Genomic DNA, 15294 nt, shown 5'->3' on the forward strand with positions numbered 1-15294 from the left:
ATGATGATGATGTTGATTATTATTATTATTATTATGACATGATGATGATGATGATGTTGATTATTATTATTATTATTATGACATGATGATGATGTTGAGTATTATTATTATTATGACATGATGATGATGATGATGTTGAGTATTATTATTATTATTATGGCAATGATGATGATGATGATGTTGATTATTATTATGGCAATGATGGTGATGATGATGAGTATTATTATTATTATTATGACAATGATGATGATGATGATGATGTTGATTATTATTATTATTATGGCAATGATGATGATGATGATGATGTTGAGTATTATTATTATTATGGCAATGATGGTGATGATGATGTTGAGTATTATTATTATTATTATGACAATGATGATGATGATGATGATGTTGAGTATTATTATTATTATGGCAATGATGATGATGATGATGATGTTGATTATTATTATTATTATGACAATGATGATGATGTTGATTATTATTATTATGACATGATGATGATGATGATGATATTTTCTTGATGATTTCTTATTAGTCTGCTTCTTCTTATTATTATTATCATCATCATCATCATCATTTATTTTTATTATTATTATCATTTATTATTATCGTTATTATTATTATAGTTATTATCATTTATTATTATTTATTGTTATTATTAGTATTGTTGTTATTATTATTATTTATTATTATTATTATTATCATTTATAATTATCACTATTATTATTATTGTTATTATCATTTATTATTATTTATTGTTGTTGTTATCATTTATTATTATTTACTGTTATTATTATTGTTGTTGTTATTATCATTTATTATTATTATTATTATTTATTGTTATTATTAGTGTTGTTGTTGTTATTATTATCATTTATTATTATTATTATTATTATTATTATTATTATTACAGGTCCACAAGAACTGACAAAGTACCGGCAAACAAAATGGCCAACTCATCTTGCGTAATGAACGGAGATCTGTCCGATTTTACTACGGCTACCGATGCTATTGAAGAAGGGGCGAACTTAAGCACAGATACTGGTGGCTGGCCTTATTTTCATTTATCAGGACAGGAATACTGGGTAATTGTTTTGATCGTTGTTTCGTTTGGCTTGGTTGGAAACGTCTTTTCCTTCTTGCTGATGAGCGACGGCCAATTTTCTCTCCTGTCCTACCCAGTTTATTTGAAAGCGCTCGCCCTGTCCGACAGCGTCCAAATGATTATAAAGGTTGTCGAGGAGACCGAGCTGACGTTTGGTTATACTCACGTCAGTCATTTAAACAACATCATCTGCAAGCTTTGGCAATACGTCAGATACAGCACTATGATGCTGTCGCCATGGTTGGTGGTTGGACTCAGTCTTGACCGGCTCGTCTGCGTGCTGTTCCCGATTACACGTGACCGGTTCTGCACCAAGAAGAAGGCTTTGGTCATCTGCTCCTGCCTCGCTCTGGTGTTCGCGGTGGTCATGCTCCCAGTCCTGACCAGTCTTAGAGTGGAGGGGGGTCTGTGCGGGGGACGTCGTGTGTCAGATGCGCTGATCGCTTTGTTCATCGCCATCCGCTTGGTTCTGTCGTCGACTCTCCCCTGCCTGCTCATCTTCATCCTCAACGTCGCCATTATCGTCCGGATTCGACGCAGCGCCACCTTTCGGAAGACGTTTACACCGAGTTCCGCTCGAAGCAACCAAGACAGCTCGACGCGCCCTCTGGTGTTGGTCTCGGTCATTGCATTCCTGACTCTCCTGCCTTTCTCCATCGCAGAATGTGTTCAGGTTCTACTCAGCTTAACCCAGATTGATCTAAAAGCTTTGCTTCTCACCATGGAATTGTGGCCGCTCTTTCATCTCATATACATGCTCAACTTCGGACTGAATTTCTACATCCTCGTCAGCAGCTCGGCCAACTACAGAAAGATTCTCGCCGCTAAAATTAGATGCTCGCATTGCAAACCGAAAACGCAGATGCTTCAACGGAACATGAGTACGAATCCGCAAAATGCGACTGTTACTACGTCTTTAGCTGACGTACCCACCGCCACAGCTGAACTTAGTAAATGAAACAAACATGAGTGTGTATGTGTGTATTTTGTTTAAGCTGCAATCATGTGCTGTCATAGCGTAATAAATAAAGGCTTCACCCTGAATATTAGGTTTAAAACAAAATACTTTCAGGTTCAGCTCTAGGGCCCCGTTCCACGAAGCGATCACCTTAGATCACCTTAGTGCATAAGGTAGCTATGCATTTAAGGTGATCTTAGGGCTAAGGTCACCTTAGTGCATAAGGTAGCTATGCATTTAAGGTGATCTTAGGGCTAAGGTCAATTCATATTTTGATTGCCGACCTCATGCGGAACTGAAATTGAAATTTCTATTAGGTAAAATAAAAAGCGTTGAACGAACGTGCACCAAAATTTAATATGAACTGTGTTAAAACCATACTGACTGATTTCACTGGAAAATGACGATTAGGTTTGAACAGAAGCAGAACGGAGCGAGTGAATGTATCAGGGCTAGGATTTTTTTGTTCTGGGGGACAACTGAGTAGTTAATAGTCTAAAACTCCTTGAAGTCTTACAGAGGTTAAATGATTTATTAATATTCATTTCAGTGCATGTTTTAATTATATATTTTTAAATAACAGTTTTAATTCAATTTTAATTTAATTTAATTCAATTCAGTTTCATTTAATTATTTTTCACAGGCATTGAGAGGAACGTGTGGATGAATAAGTTTATCGTAGGCGAGACATTCAATTTCTCGGATATCTTATGTGTGTGTTCTTGGTGTTTCTTCTTATTATTTTTCTTCTTCTGCTTGTTTTGGTGTGTGTGTGTGTGTGTGTGTGTGTGTGTGTGTGTGTGTGTGTGTGTGTGTGTGTGTGTATAGGGGTGATCGGGATGTTTAGTCTCCCCCCCCCCCCCCCCCCCTCGATTCTTTTTTGTGTGAATAAAATGCTATTGACAGTCAACGTGTTGCACTTTATGCTCCCAGGGTAAAACTATCGCCTGATGCGATGTCGGTCTAGGATCGATTCCCGTCAGTGGGCCCATCGAGTTATTCCTCATTCCTGTCAGTACACCACAACTGAAAAATATAGCGGGTTTCCTCTCTAAGAAAATATGTCAAATTACCAAATGTCTGACATCCAATAGCTGATGATTAATAAATCAATGTGCTCTAGTGGTTACGTTAAAGCGCACGCCTGCTGCACGGTCAGTCTAGGATCGATCCCCATCGCACGCCGGTGGGTCCATTTTGGCTATTTCTCGTTCCAGCCAGTACACCACGACTGGTATATCAAATACCGTGGTATGTGTTATCATATCTGTGGAATGGTGCATATAAAAGATCCCTTACTACTAATGGACAAAATGTAGCCGTTTTCCTCTTTAGGACTACCGTATAACCGGAAATATTTGAGGATTTTTATTTTCGTGGGTTTCGAGGGTAAGTAGTCGGCATCGAAAATATAAATCCTTGAAAATATTTGAAAAAATCAACAAATTCAAAAAAAAAAAAAAAATTTAATGTGCTCTAGTGGTTTCGTTAAACAAAACAAACCTTGACTTTATTGCCCGAGTTTGCTGCATTGTAAGATGTTTCTGACCAATAAAATATTAAATATATTTTCTTGTTTAGAATATCAGTGTCTGTATATTCAATGTGTTTCTGGTCGTCTTAATATTTGTAAGAAGCCCAAACTGGATTTTGTCTTCAAATAATTTCGTACGTACGAAAAAATAATATGTTGGGAAATAAAATGATATTTAACCTAGTACCTATATTAGAACGATCAGAAACACGTTTAATACATTACCACTAATACTGTATGCAGAAAAATATATTTGATATATAATTACAATCGTTAAAAAGTCTCTGTTAGTTAATAACATCTTAAAAATTGCAGAAAACTCAGGAATGTCCCTTTCAACGAATGTGTATAAAGCTTGGCACACACCTTCCGATTCACGCCCACTCGGCTCTCTCGCCGGCACTGTTGTCCACTTGCGTCAAAATGGAACAGATCAATCAAAGCTGAACAGGTTTCAATTTCCACAATCTGTCGCAAACAGACGCATATCGCCTGTGATTGTTGTCCATTAAAACAAAACAAAAAAACACGTCAGTCGGCAATGTGTAATTTATTTTGTGGAAACCAGGTTTTGTGAACATGACAGTTTTCCTGATCCGTAGCCGAAAAAACGCAAACCGTCCGTGTCGATCAGCAAATTGAGACAGAGTTTAGGGAAACCAGGATTTATATGCATGTCACCCAGGAAAGGACAATCTGATTTATAATAGTTGAAGGGTCCCGTGCCCATCACATAGGCAACAACCACATTCACTTTAAACCAGGCTCGTAGAAATAATATCTGAGGGAGGTGGTGTGGGGTGTGGGTGGGGGCACAATCTCTAATGCAGGTGAAAGAAACGAGAGAGAGAGAGAGAGATGGAGGCATAGAGGGAGAGATAGAGAGACAGACAGAGAGAGATGGGTGCATAGAGGGAGAGATAGAGAGACAGACAGAGAGATATGGGAGCATAGATGGGCTATTTCTTGTTCCAGCCAGTGCACCACGACTGGTATATCAAAGGCCGTCGGTTGGATGGTGCATACAGCAAAAAAAAACTACAACTTTGCAACTAATGGGGAAAATGTAGTGGGTTTCCCCGTGTCCGGTCTCTGGAGAGAGAGAGAGAGAGAGAGAGAGAGAGAGAGAGAGAGAGAGAGAGAGAGAGAGAGAGAGAGAGAGAGAGAGAGAGAGAGAGAGAGATGGGGGCATACAGGGAGAGATAGAGAGACAGACAGAGAGAGATGGGGGCATAGAGGGAGAGATAGAGAGACAGACAGAGAGATATGGGAGCATAGATGGGCTATTTCTTGTTCCAGCCAGTGCACCACAACTGGTATATCAAAGGCCATCTGTTGGATGGTGCATATAGCCAAAAAAGACAAAAAACTTTGCAACTAATGGGAAAAATGTAGTGGGTTTCCACTCGAAGTCTCTATGTCAAAATAGCCGATGATTAATAAATTAATGTGCTCTAGTGGTATAATTAGACAAAACAAACCAACGTGTTTTCTTTATCACGCCTATTGACGGCTAGGCAATTTAATAATTTAAACTGTTTAGAAACGAAAATATATTTTTTAAATCTTTGTAATGCATTTATTATACATTCACAATTAGAGTGTAACATCTCAAAAATACAGATTTAAATTTGTCCCATTTAAGATCAGTTTAGCCTAAAGACAGTTGTCCCATTCTCCTACAAACATGTTTTTTATAGGGTTGTTTTTTTTTTTTTTTTTTTTTTGGGGGTGTGTGTGTGTGTAAATCATTTCAATTGGGTTTCACGTAAGAAGAAAATAAAAGTGTCCTGGAAATAAAGAAAAAAATATGTTTTTTTTTTTTTGTGTGTGTAATTTAGAAAACAATCGGCTCAGAAATAAATAACTTGTAGTGAATTCCACAGTATTAAAAAGGGCGTTCGCTGTGGGAAGGACTGTAGTGAAATGACACTGCTCCCGTTTTCATACTCATTTTACCGGAAGTAAAAAGACATCGGTGAACGCTTAGCCTCTTCACTCATTCATCCATCCAATAAGAAAATATATAATCGTGCAAACCGCCCTTAGTCCGTACCACGATAGACCTAAAACTGCTTGTACACACCAATCAGTCTACTCTTAACGTTTCATTAGTCCGTACCACGATAGACCTAAAACTGCCTGTACACACCAATCAGTCTGCTCTTAACGTTTCATTAGACCAAATAAGGAAAGAAAGAAATGCTTTATTTAACGACGCACTCAACACATTTTATTTACGGTTATATGGCATCAGACATATGGTTAAGGACCACACAGATATTGAGAGAGGCAAACCACTGTCGCCACTTCATGGGCTATTCTTTTCGATTAGCAGCAAGGGATCTTTCATATACACCATCCCACAGACAGGTTAGTACATACCACGGCTTTTGATATACCAGTCGTGCTGCAGTGGCTGGAACGAGAAATTAGACCAAATAAATTGCTATTGACGACTGGAGTAACAATTCTTAATAAAAAGAACAGAAGCAATGTTTCAAACCACCGGGCCAGTATATACACTGACAGTGCGGTACCTCCCATTGATAATTACTCAAAGAAACTTGAGTTTACAATAGCCACACTCGGATCCGCACAAAATGCCAGTTGAAATTTTTATTGCCACCCCAGTTATTAACAAGTACAAAATATCACTAGTGTAATAATTGTCCAGGTAATAAAACCTGTAGAACTGATGGGGGATTTGTCATAGTATTTGTACAAATAACCAGTGTCACATACGTGTATATCCACCAATCACAGCCATAGTTATTGCTTACTCCTTAAAATAAAATATCTGACCTAGGATTCACGTGAGATGGTATATATATAACGTCAAAGGTGCAGGCCCTATTTCAGCCCGTGATAAATGGACACTGTTTTGTTCGTCTTAATATTTGAGTAAGAAGCCCAAACTAAGATGTTTCTCTTAAAATAACATTCGTGAGTCTCCAAAAACAATCTTTTAGCAAATAAGATGAAATTTTTCCTTTTTTCAAATAATAGAACGATCAGAAACCCCTTTAATTTACAACTCCTTTGAATTCCATCTCATTTTATGCCCGAAATCTGATATGTAATCCTCCTATCTTTAAAAAGTCTTTTGCTGTCGACCTCCACATCCCAGTCCTTGTTTCAACCAACCGCGGGTGCTGTCTCTTGAATCTACACACCTGTTCAACCACATAATTTAGCTGTGGGCTTAGTCTGACCAAACTTCGAGGAGTTTCAATAGGGACTTCTGGCATTGTTAAGGTCACTTGTAACCACCAGAGCTTGTCCCCTACTACCGGCAGTCGTTAGTTAGTGAACGTTTGTTTTTACCAAAAATGAATTTTGCGGCAGAGGATTGCAAAAAGGTGGATGCAGGGATATACACAGAGACGCGATCTTACCTCTAATGTCTGCCAGTGGTCACATTTTAAACAGGGACAGGATGTAGCCCAGTGGTAAAGGGTTCGCTTGATGCGCGATCGGTCCAGGGTCGATCCCCGTCGGTGGACCTATTAGGCTTTTTCTCGTTCCAGCCAGTGCTCCACAATTGGTGTAACAAAGGCCGTGGTATGTACTATCCTGTCTGTGGGATGGTGCATATAAAAGATCCCTTGCTGCTAATCGAAAAGGGTAGACCACGAAGTGGCGACAGCGATGTTTCCTCTCAATATCTGTGTGGTCCGTAACTACATGTATATGTCTGACGCCATATAACCGTAAATAAAATATGTTGAGTGCGTCGTTAAATAAAACATTTCTTTCTTTCATTTTAAACAATGACGGCAGTTCCTCAGTATTTTGACACCAAAGTATTATGAAATAACCGTGTTTTTTGACGGCTTAATAAACAATTAATCACGCCTGTTATAACGGGTGTAGGTAGCAAGATAAATCGGATTATTATTTGTATGTGATCATACCTGCATTTTATGATGCCGATCTGTTTTGTCAAAACAAGTACCTGCATAAATAAGAATGAGTCAATGACGCTTCCTATCGGCCTCGGTGATGCAGTGGTTAAGCCATCGGACTACAGGCTGGTAGGTACAGGGTTCGCAGTGCGGTACCGGCTCCAACCCAGAGCGAGTTCTTAAAGGGACGGACCCTAGTTTCTAAACACTGCAGTATATGTTTCTCTATTAGAGCCGTTTATGATCACTGAAATCAAACATTACTTATATTTTATTGTTTAGATTATCCATTTCCATACAACCGAAGTGTTTCTGGTCATCCTGGTGTTTGTAGTACCCATAATTGCATTTTTCATATTTTTAAAAACGCACGTGCCGCTGAGAAGTAGCGGTTTATTGATTCGAGTTCTAGTCTATTTTTAAGGATATTTCCTGTTTTAACGTCACAGACTCTTCTTTCACTCTATTCTAACTTTATCCAAATGAGTTACAGGTTTTTAAATTAATTAAATTTAGTGTCCATTTTTTACGGGTTAAAACTAATGCCTGCGCTATTTAAGGATACAATGGGTAGGCCACTACTCCCTCTTCTCTCTCACTAACCACTAACAACTAACCCTCTGTCCTGGACAGACAGCCCAGATAGCTGAGGCGTGTGCCCAAGCCAGCGTGCTTGAACCTTTATTGGATATAAGCACGAAAATAAGTTAAAATGAATGAAAATGAATCATGAAATGGCGCTTCCATTTTGCATTGTCTTACTGAATTTGCAAAAGCGGAGCGACCAAAAAAAGAAACCAGCAACGTATCGAACTCACCTTAGAACATACAGTGAAATTAATCGATGGATTTTCATCAAATCCTCTGTGAAAACAAAAAAGATTTAACTTTCAAATTCAAGATTGGAATGAATGAATGAATTATTGAATGAATGAATGTTTAACGACACCCCAGCACGAAAAATACATCTGCTATTGGGTGCCAAACTATGGTAATGGGAAAAACAAAGTGATGATCAACATCAATATAAAAAGTCAACAGTTAAATAAAAAACAGTGTAAAGGACTGTGTAAAAATACAAATACACAGATAGATATAATTAAAATTTAGAATAAAATTCAGCATCGCGTATCAAGACTGGAAGACAGACAGCATCAGATATAGTAAAACGTTGTGACCATTACCGGCAAGTGTACGAGGACAATATTTTGATAGAAAACGCAAATATATTTCAGGTTTATACCATTCACTAAAACAAGCATTGCTTGGTCTTGCTTCCACAGATGTCTTACACATCAGAGGCGGATCTAGGGGGGCAGCCCCCCCCCCCCAAAAAAAAAGAAAAAAAAGTTTTTTGCGACAGTTATAATTTTATTATATATTAATTTTCATTGCTTTACGGTCCCCCTCCAAACCTCCCCCAAAGTTCCTTTAACATTCCGCCTCATGTCAATGGAGCCCCGCTAAATAGATTTTCTGGATCCGCCACTGCACATAGTCCAAACGCTTGGTTAATATGACGTTTTATTTACGTTGGTATTTTGTGATCATTATATTGCAAGAACTGTAACTCTGGACGAACGAACTCTACACCGGTACTCTTTCTAAATCAGCGTATTTCATTGGTCCCAAGTGAATCCGGTTTAGACAGAGTCCACTGTGTATATATACATATGCATATGCATATGCATATACATATACATATACATATACATATACATATACATATACATATACATATATATATATATGTATGTATTGCTCGAGTCTCCCCTGGGTTGTCATGCCACGATCAGAAGAGATCAGGCCCTTTCTAAGGGCCCTACGGGCAACCTAGGGAGACACCCCAGCACCAACAAGGTCCTACAAACGAGCTACTCTCGGCCTACTAAATCGAAAGCTATATGTAGCTCTCTACCTTTCACATTCGAACGACCATCAAAATTGTGCCAAAATTCCTTCACTGAAATGCGTACCCTTTCTCTTGGCTTAATCCTACGGGACATTCCAAATTACATAGCACCATACCACCCTCCGCCTGCTACCAACTTGATTGGACTGCTGGTGCTCCCTTGTACCAGTCAATACAGGCGGTCCCTTCGTCACCCCCCCCCCCATTCTTTTCTGTCGTGCCCAAGACAGGCGTGCGCTACAACAGCTTGCTCTGAATGTGCACGTTAACACCTTTGCCAATTGCCAATATATGTATATAAAATTCTTACGCGCAGTTTCCATTAGCAAAAAGGAATCATTTATATGCATTTTCTCAAAGACAGCACATCACATACCACGGTCTTTGACATACCAGTCGTGGGGAACTGGTTGGAATGGGAGAAACCAAGTGGATCCAAAAATCTTAAGAATTAAAAGACTAACGGTTTACACATGCACAACTTCTACACAGACTATGGTCATTGAATTGGTACAAAAAGGCAAATAAGACTGTGTCATCAACAAAAAAATCTGACACCTCATTGATAAGAGTGGTTTTCCTGAAATTAATATACCCTCTCGAGAAATACTTCCGACCGGAAATTATGTACTATAAGATACATGTATAACTTAAGTAGTATGAGCACCTACTTCAGATATATTAGCCAACAGCCATTTTACGCTTCTAAGTAGCGGGATTTAGCTCAGTTGACTTAGTGCTCGCTTGAGTTGCACGTGTCGCAGGATCGAACCACGTTGGTGGATCCATTCATCTGATCTGATTGGGTTTTTTTTTTCTCTCTCGTTCGAACCAGTGCACCACAACTGGTTAAAGGCCGTGGTGTGTGCTTACCTGTCTGTTAGGAAAGTGCATATAAAAGATCCCTTGCTGCATTAAGAAAAATGTAGCGGGTTTCCTCTGATGACTATGAGTCAGAATTACTAAATGTTTGACATCCAATTGTCGATGAATAATTAGTCAATGTGCTCTAGTGGTGTCGTAAAACAAAACAAACTTTAACTTTAAACTTCTACAGCATAATATGCCGTAAAGTGGAACAATCTGATTAAAATAAGCTCTACTGGTCTGGGGTAATTTTAATTAGATTGAAAGTGAAATTGCTGGTGGTTCCTGGATGAATAGTCACCACGACCGCAAGTTTCTGGGGGGTATCTCGGAAATATAGAATTTTAAAAAAGTTAATCTTTGGTTAAATTAGAAAAAAGAATCTGCTGCCGGAACCGTGGAACACAATCTAATTAAAATTAGCTCCACTATTACATGTGGATCTAACACCAGCCAGTTGGAGCTCATGTCCACCAATCAAAACCTTACTTGCAGAATCCTGCCAGTGATTTAAAAATAATTTGAAAACATTCCGAATTATCCTGAGGGTATTCACACGAAACATGTCGTATACCCTCAGGATAATTCGGAATGTTTTCAAATTATACTGATGGAAAGAAATAAAGGATCACACAGATACCAACAAGAAATAATGACTGCATCAAAAATCAATTGATATTGTCAGAAGTTGACTGGCAACATATAGGCAGCACAGTCAACACTACAGACATTCAATCCCACATTACAACTTGGTATGAAATACAGACATTACTACGCTAGTAGTGAATTAAATTTGGTCTACAATTTGATGTGTTCCCTTATTTCTTTCCATCAGTATATTTTGTGTCAGACATATGCACCATCCCACAGACAGGATAGTACATACCACGGCCTTTCATATACAAGTCCAGGTGCAGTGGCTGGAACGAGAAATAGTCCAATGGGCCCACTGACGGGGATCGATCCCAGACCGACCGCGCATCGAGCGAGCGCTGTACCACTGGGCTACGTTCCGCCCTCCTGGCTAGCTCAATTGCAACAAGTCAAAACCAGACACCCCTACCGAAAAACGGCTTTGTGTTTCGCACAGGTGTCGGGTGTCTCTTTGCAGCGTCTGTACCGAAAAACGGCTTTGTGTTTCGGACAGGTGTCGGGTTTCTCTTTGCAGTGTCTGTACCGAAAAACGGCTTTTTGTTTCGGACAGGTGTCGGGTTTCTCTTTGAAGCGTCTGTACCGAAAAACGGCTTTGTGTTTCGGACAGGTGTCGGGTTTCTCTTTGCAGCGTCTGTACCGAAAAATGGCTTTGTGTTTCGGACAGGTGTCGGGTTTCTCTTTGCAGCGTCTGTACCGAAAAACGGCTTTGTGTTTCGGACAGGTGTCGGGTTTCTCTTTGCAGCTTCTGTACCGAAAAACGGCTTTGTGTTTCGGACAGGTGTCGGGTTTCTCTTTGCAGCGTCTGTACCAAAAAACGGCTTTGTGTTTCGGACAGGTGTCTCTTTGCAGCGTCTGTACCAAAAAACGGCTTTGTGTTCGGACAGGTGTCGGGTTTCTCTTTGCAGCGTCTGTACAAAAAAACGGCTTTGTGTTCGGACAGGTGTCGGGTTTCTCTTTGCAGCGTCTGTACCAAAAAACGGCTTTGTGTTCGGACAGGTGTCGGGTTTCTCTTTGCAGCGTCTGTACCAAAAAACGGCTTTGTGTTTCGGACAGGTGTCTCTTTGCAGCGTCTGTACAAAAAAAAAACGGCTTTGTGTTTCGGACAGGTGTCGGGTCTCTCTTTTCAGCGTCTGTACCAAAAAACGGCTTTGTGTTTAGGACAGGTGTCTCTTTGCAGCGTCTGTACCGAAAAACGGCTTTGTGTTTCGGACAGGTGTCGGGTTTCTCTTTGCAGCGTCTGTACCGAAAAACGGCTTTGTGTTTCGGACAGGTGTCGGGTTTCTCTTTGCAGCGTCTGTACCGAAAAACGGCTTTGTGTTTCGGACAGGTGTCGGGTTTCTCTTTGAAGCGTCTGTACCGAAAAACGGCTTTGTGTTTCGGACAGGTGTCGGGTTTCTCTTTGCAGCGTCTGTACCGAAAAACGGCTTTGTGTTTCGGACAGGTGTCGGGTTTCTCTTTGCAGCGTCTGTACCGAAAAACGGCTTTGTGTTTCGGCCAGGTGTCGGGTTTCTCTTTGCAGCGTCTGTACCGAAAAACGGCTTTGTGTTTCGGACAGGTGTCGGGTTTCTCTTTGCAGCGTCTGTACCAAAAAACGGCTTTGTGTTTCGGACAGGTGTCTCTTTGCAGCGTCTGTACCAAAAAACGGCTTTGTGTTCGGACAGGTGTCGGGTTTCTCTTTGCAGCGTCTGTACCAAAAAACGGCTTTGTGTTCGGACAGGTGTCGGGTTTCTCTTTGCAGCGTCTGTACCAAAAAACGGCTTTGTGTTTCGGACAGGTGTCTCTTTGCAGCGTCTGTACCAAAAAACGGCTTTGTGTTTCGGACAGGTGTCGGGTCTCTCTTTGCAGCGTCTGTACCAAAAAACGGCTTTGTGTTTCGGAAAGGTGTCTCTTTGCAGCGTCTGTACCAAAAAACGGCTTTGTGTTTCGGACAGGTGTCGGGTCTCTCTTTGCAGCGTCTGTACCAAAAACGGCTTTGTGTTTCGGAAAGGTGTCTCTTTGCAGCGTCTGTACCAAAAAACGGCTTTGTGTTTCGGATAGGTGTCGGGTCTCTCTTTGCAGCGTCTGTACCAAAAAACGGCTTTGTGTTTCGGACAGGTGTCTCTTTGCAGCCTCTGTACCAAAAAACGGCTTTGTGTTCGGACAGGTGTCGGGTTTCTCTTTGCAGCGTCTGTACAAAAAAACGGCTTTGTGTTCGGACAGGTGTCGGGTTTCTCTTTGCAGCGTCTGTACCAAAAAACGGCTTTGTGTTCGGACAGGTGTCGGGTTTCTCTTTGCAGCGTCTGTACCAAAAAAACGGCTTTGTGTTTCGGACAGGTGTCTCTTTGCAGCGTCTGTACAAAAAAAAAACGGCTTTGTGTTTCGGACAGGTGTCGGGTCTCTCTTTTCAGCGTCTGTACCAAAAAACGGCTTTGTGTTTAGGACAGGTGTCTCTTTGCAGCGTCTGTACCGAAAAACGGCTTTGTGTTTCGGACAGGTGTCGGGTTTCTCTTTGCAGCGTCTGTACCGAAAAACGGCTTTGTGTTTCGGACAGGTGTCGGGTTTCTCTTTGCAGCGTCTGTACCGAAAAACGGCTTTGTGTTTCGGACAGGTGTCGGGTTTCTCTTTGAAGCGTCTGTACCGAAAAACGGCTTTGTGTTTCGGACAGGTGTCGGGTTTCTCTTTGCAGCGTCTGTACCGAAAAACGGCTTTGTGTTTCGGACAGGTGTCGGGTTTCTCTTTGCAGCGTCTGTACCGAAAAACGGCTTTGTGTTTCGGCCAGGTGTCGGGTTTCTCTTTGCAGCGTCTGTACCGAAAAACGGCTTTGTGTTTCGGACAGGTGTCGGGTTTCTCTTTGCAGCGTCTGTACCAAAAAACGGCTTTGTGTTTCGGACAGGTGTCTCTTTGCAGCGTCTGTACCAAAAAACGGCTTTGTGTTCGGACAGGTGTCGGGTTTCTCTTTGCAGCGTCTGTACCAAAAAACGGCTTTGTGTTCGGACAGGTGTCGGGTTTCTCTTTGCAGCGTCTGTACCAAAAAACGGCTTTGTGTTTCGGACAGGTGTCTCTTTGCAGCGTCTGTACCAAAAAACGGCTTTGTGTTTCGGACAGGTGTCGGGTCTCTCTTTGCAGCGTCTGTACCAAAAAACGGCTTTGTGTTTCGGAAAGGTGTCTCTTTGCAGCGTCTGTACCAAAAAACGGCTTTGTGTTTCGGATAGGTGTCGGGTCTCTCTTTGCAGCGTCTGTACCAAAAAACGGCTTTGTGTTTCGGACAGGTGTCTCTTTGCAGCGTCTGTACCAAAAAACGGCTTTGTGTTTCGGACAGGTGTCGGGTTTCTCTTTGCAGCGTCTGTACCAAAAAACGGCTTTGTGTTCGGACAGGTGTCGGGTTTCTCTTTGCAGCGTCTGTACCAAAAAACGGCTTTGTGTTTCGGACAGGTGTCTCTTTGCAGCGTCTGTACCAAAAAAACGGCTTTGTGTTTCGGACAGGTGTCTCTTTGCAGCGTCTGTACAAAAAAAAAACGGCTTTGTGTTTCGGACAGGTGTCGGGTCTCTCTTTTCAGCGTCTGTACCAAAAAACGGCTTTGTGTTTCGGACAGGTGTCTCTTTGCAGCGTCTGTACCGAAAAACGGCTTTGTGTTTCGGACAGGTGTCGGGTTTCTCTTTGCAGCGTCTGTACCGAAAAACGGCTTTGTGTTTCGGACAGGTGTCGGGTTTCTCTTTGCAGCGTCTGTACCGAAAAACGGCTTTGTGTTTCGGACAGGTGTCGGGTTTCTCTTTGAAGCGTCTGTACCGAAAAACGGCTTTGTGTTTCGGACAGGTGTCGGGTTTCTCTTTGCAGCGTCTGTACCGAAAAACGGCTTTGTGTTTCGGACAGGTGTCGGGTTTCTCTTTGCAGCGTCTGTACCGAAAAACGGCTTTGTGTTTCGGCCAGGTGTCGGGTTTCTCTTTGCAGCGTCTGTACCGAAAAACGGCTTTGTGTTTCGGACAGGTGTCGGGTTTCTCTTTGCAGCGTCTGTACCAAAAAACGGCTTTGTGTTTCGGACAGGTGTCTCTTTGCAGCGTCTGTACCAAAAAACGGCTTTGTGTTCGGACAGGTGTCGGGTTTCTCTTTGCAGCGTCTGTACCAAAAAACGGCTTTGTGTTCGGACAGGTGTCGGGTTTCTCTTTGCAGCGTCTGTACCAAAAAACGGCTTTGTGTTTCGGACAGGTGTCTCTTTGCAGCGTCTGTACCAAAAAACGGCTTTGTGTTTCCGACAGGTGTCGGGTCTCTCTTTGCAGCGTCTGTACCAAAAAATGGCTTTGTGTTTCGGAAAGGTGTCTCTTTGCAGCGTCTGTACCAAAAAACGGCTTTGTGTTTCGGATAGGTGTCGGGTC

The 15294-nt window shown here is 41.5% G+C and overlaps 1 protein-coding gene across 1 annotated transcript; it reads left to right on the plus strand.

Moving 5' to 3' along the window:
• Positions 1-974: 974 nt before the first annotated feature.
• Positions 975-2069, plus strand: LOC121373042 (allatostatin-A receptor-like). Its single transcript, XM_041499485.1, has one exon. It carries the CDS (start codon positions 975-977, stop codon positions 2067-2069), a length of 1095 nt encoding a protein of 364 aa, XP_041355419.1.
• The last annotated feature ends 13225 nt before the right edge of the window (positions 2070-15294 follow it).

Source organism: Gigantopelta aegis, chromosome 5, assembly GCF_016097555.1.
Source record: "Gigantopelta aegis isolate Gae_Host chromosome 5, Gae_host_genome, whole genome shotgun sequence".
Lineage (NCBI taxonomy): Eukaryota > Metazoa > Mollusca > Gastropoda > Neomphalida > Peltospiridae > Gigantopelta > Gigantopelta aegis.

What these genes read in the sequence shown, in the direction of transcription:
- LOC121373042 (XM_041499485.1), top strand. Translation starts at nt 975, where the DNA reads ATGAACGGAGATCTGTCCGATTTTACTACGGCTACCGATGCTATTGAA.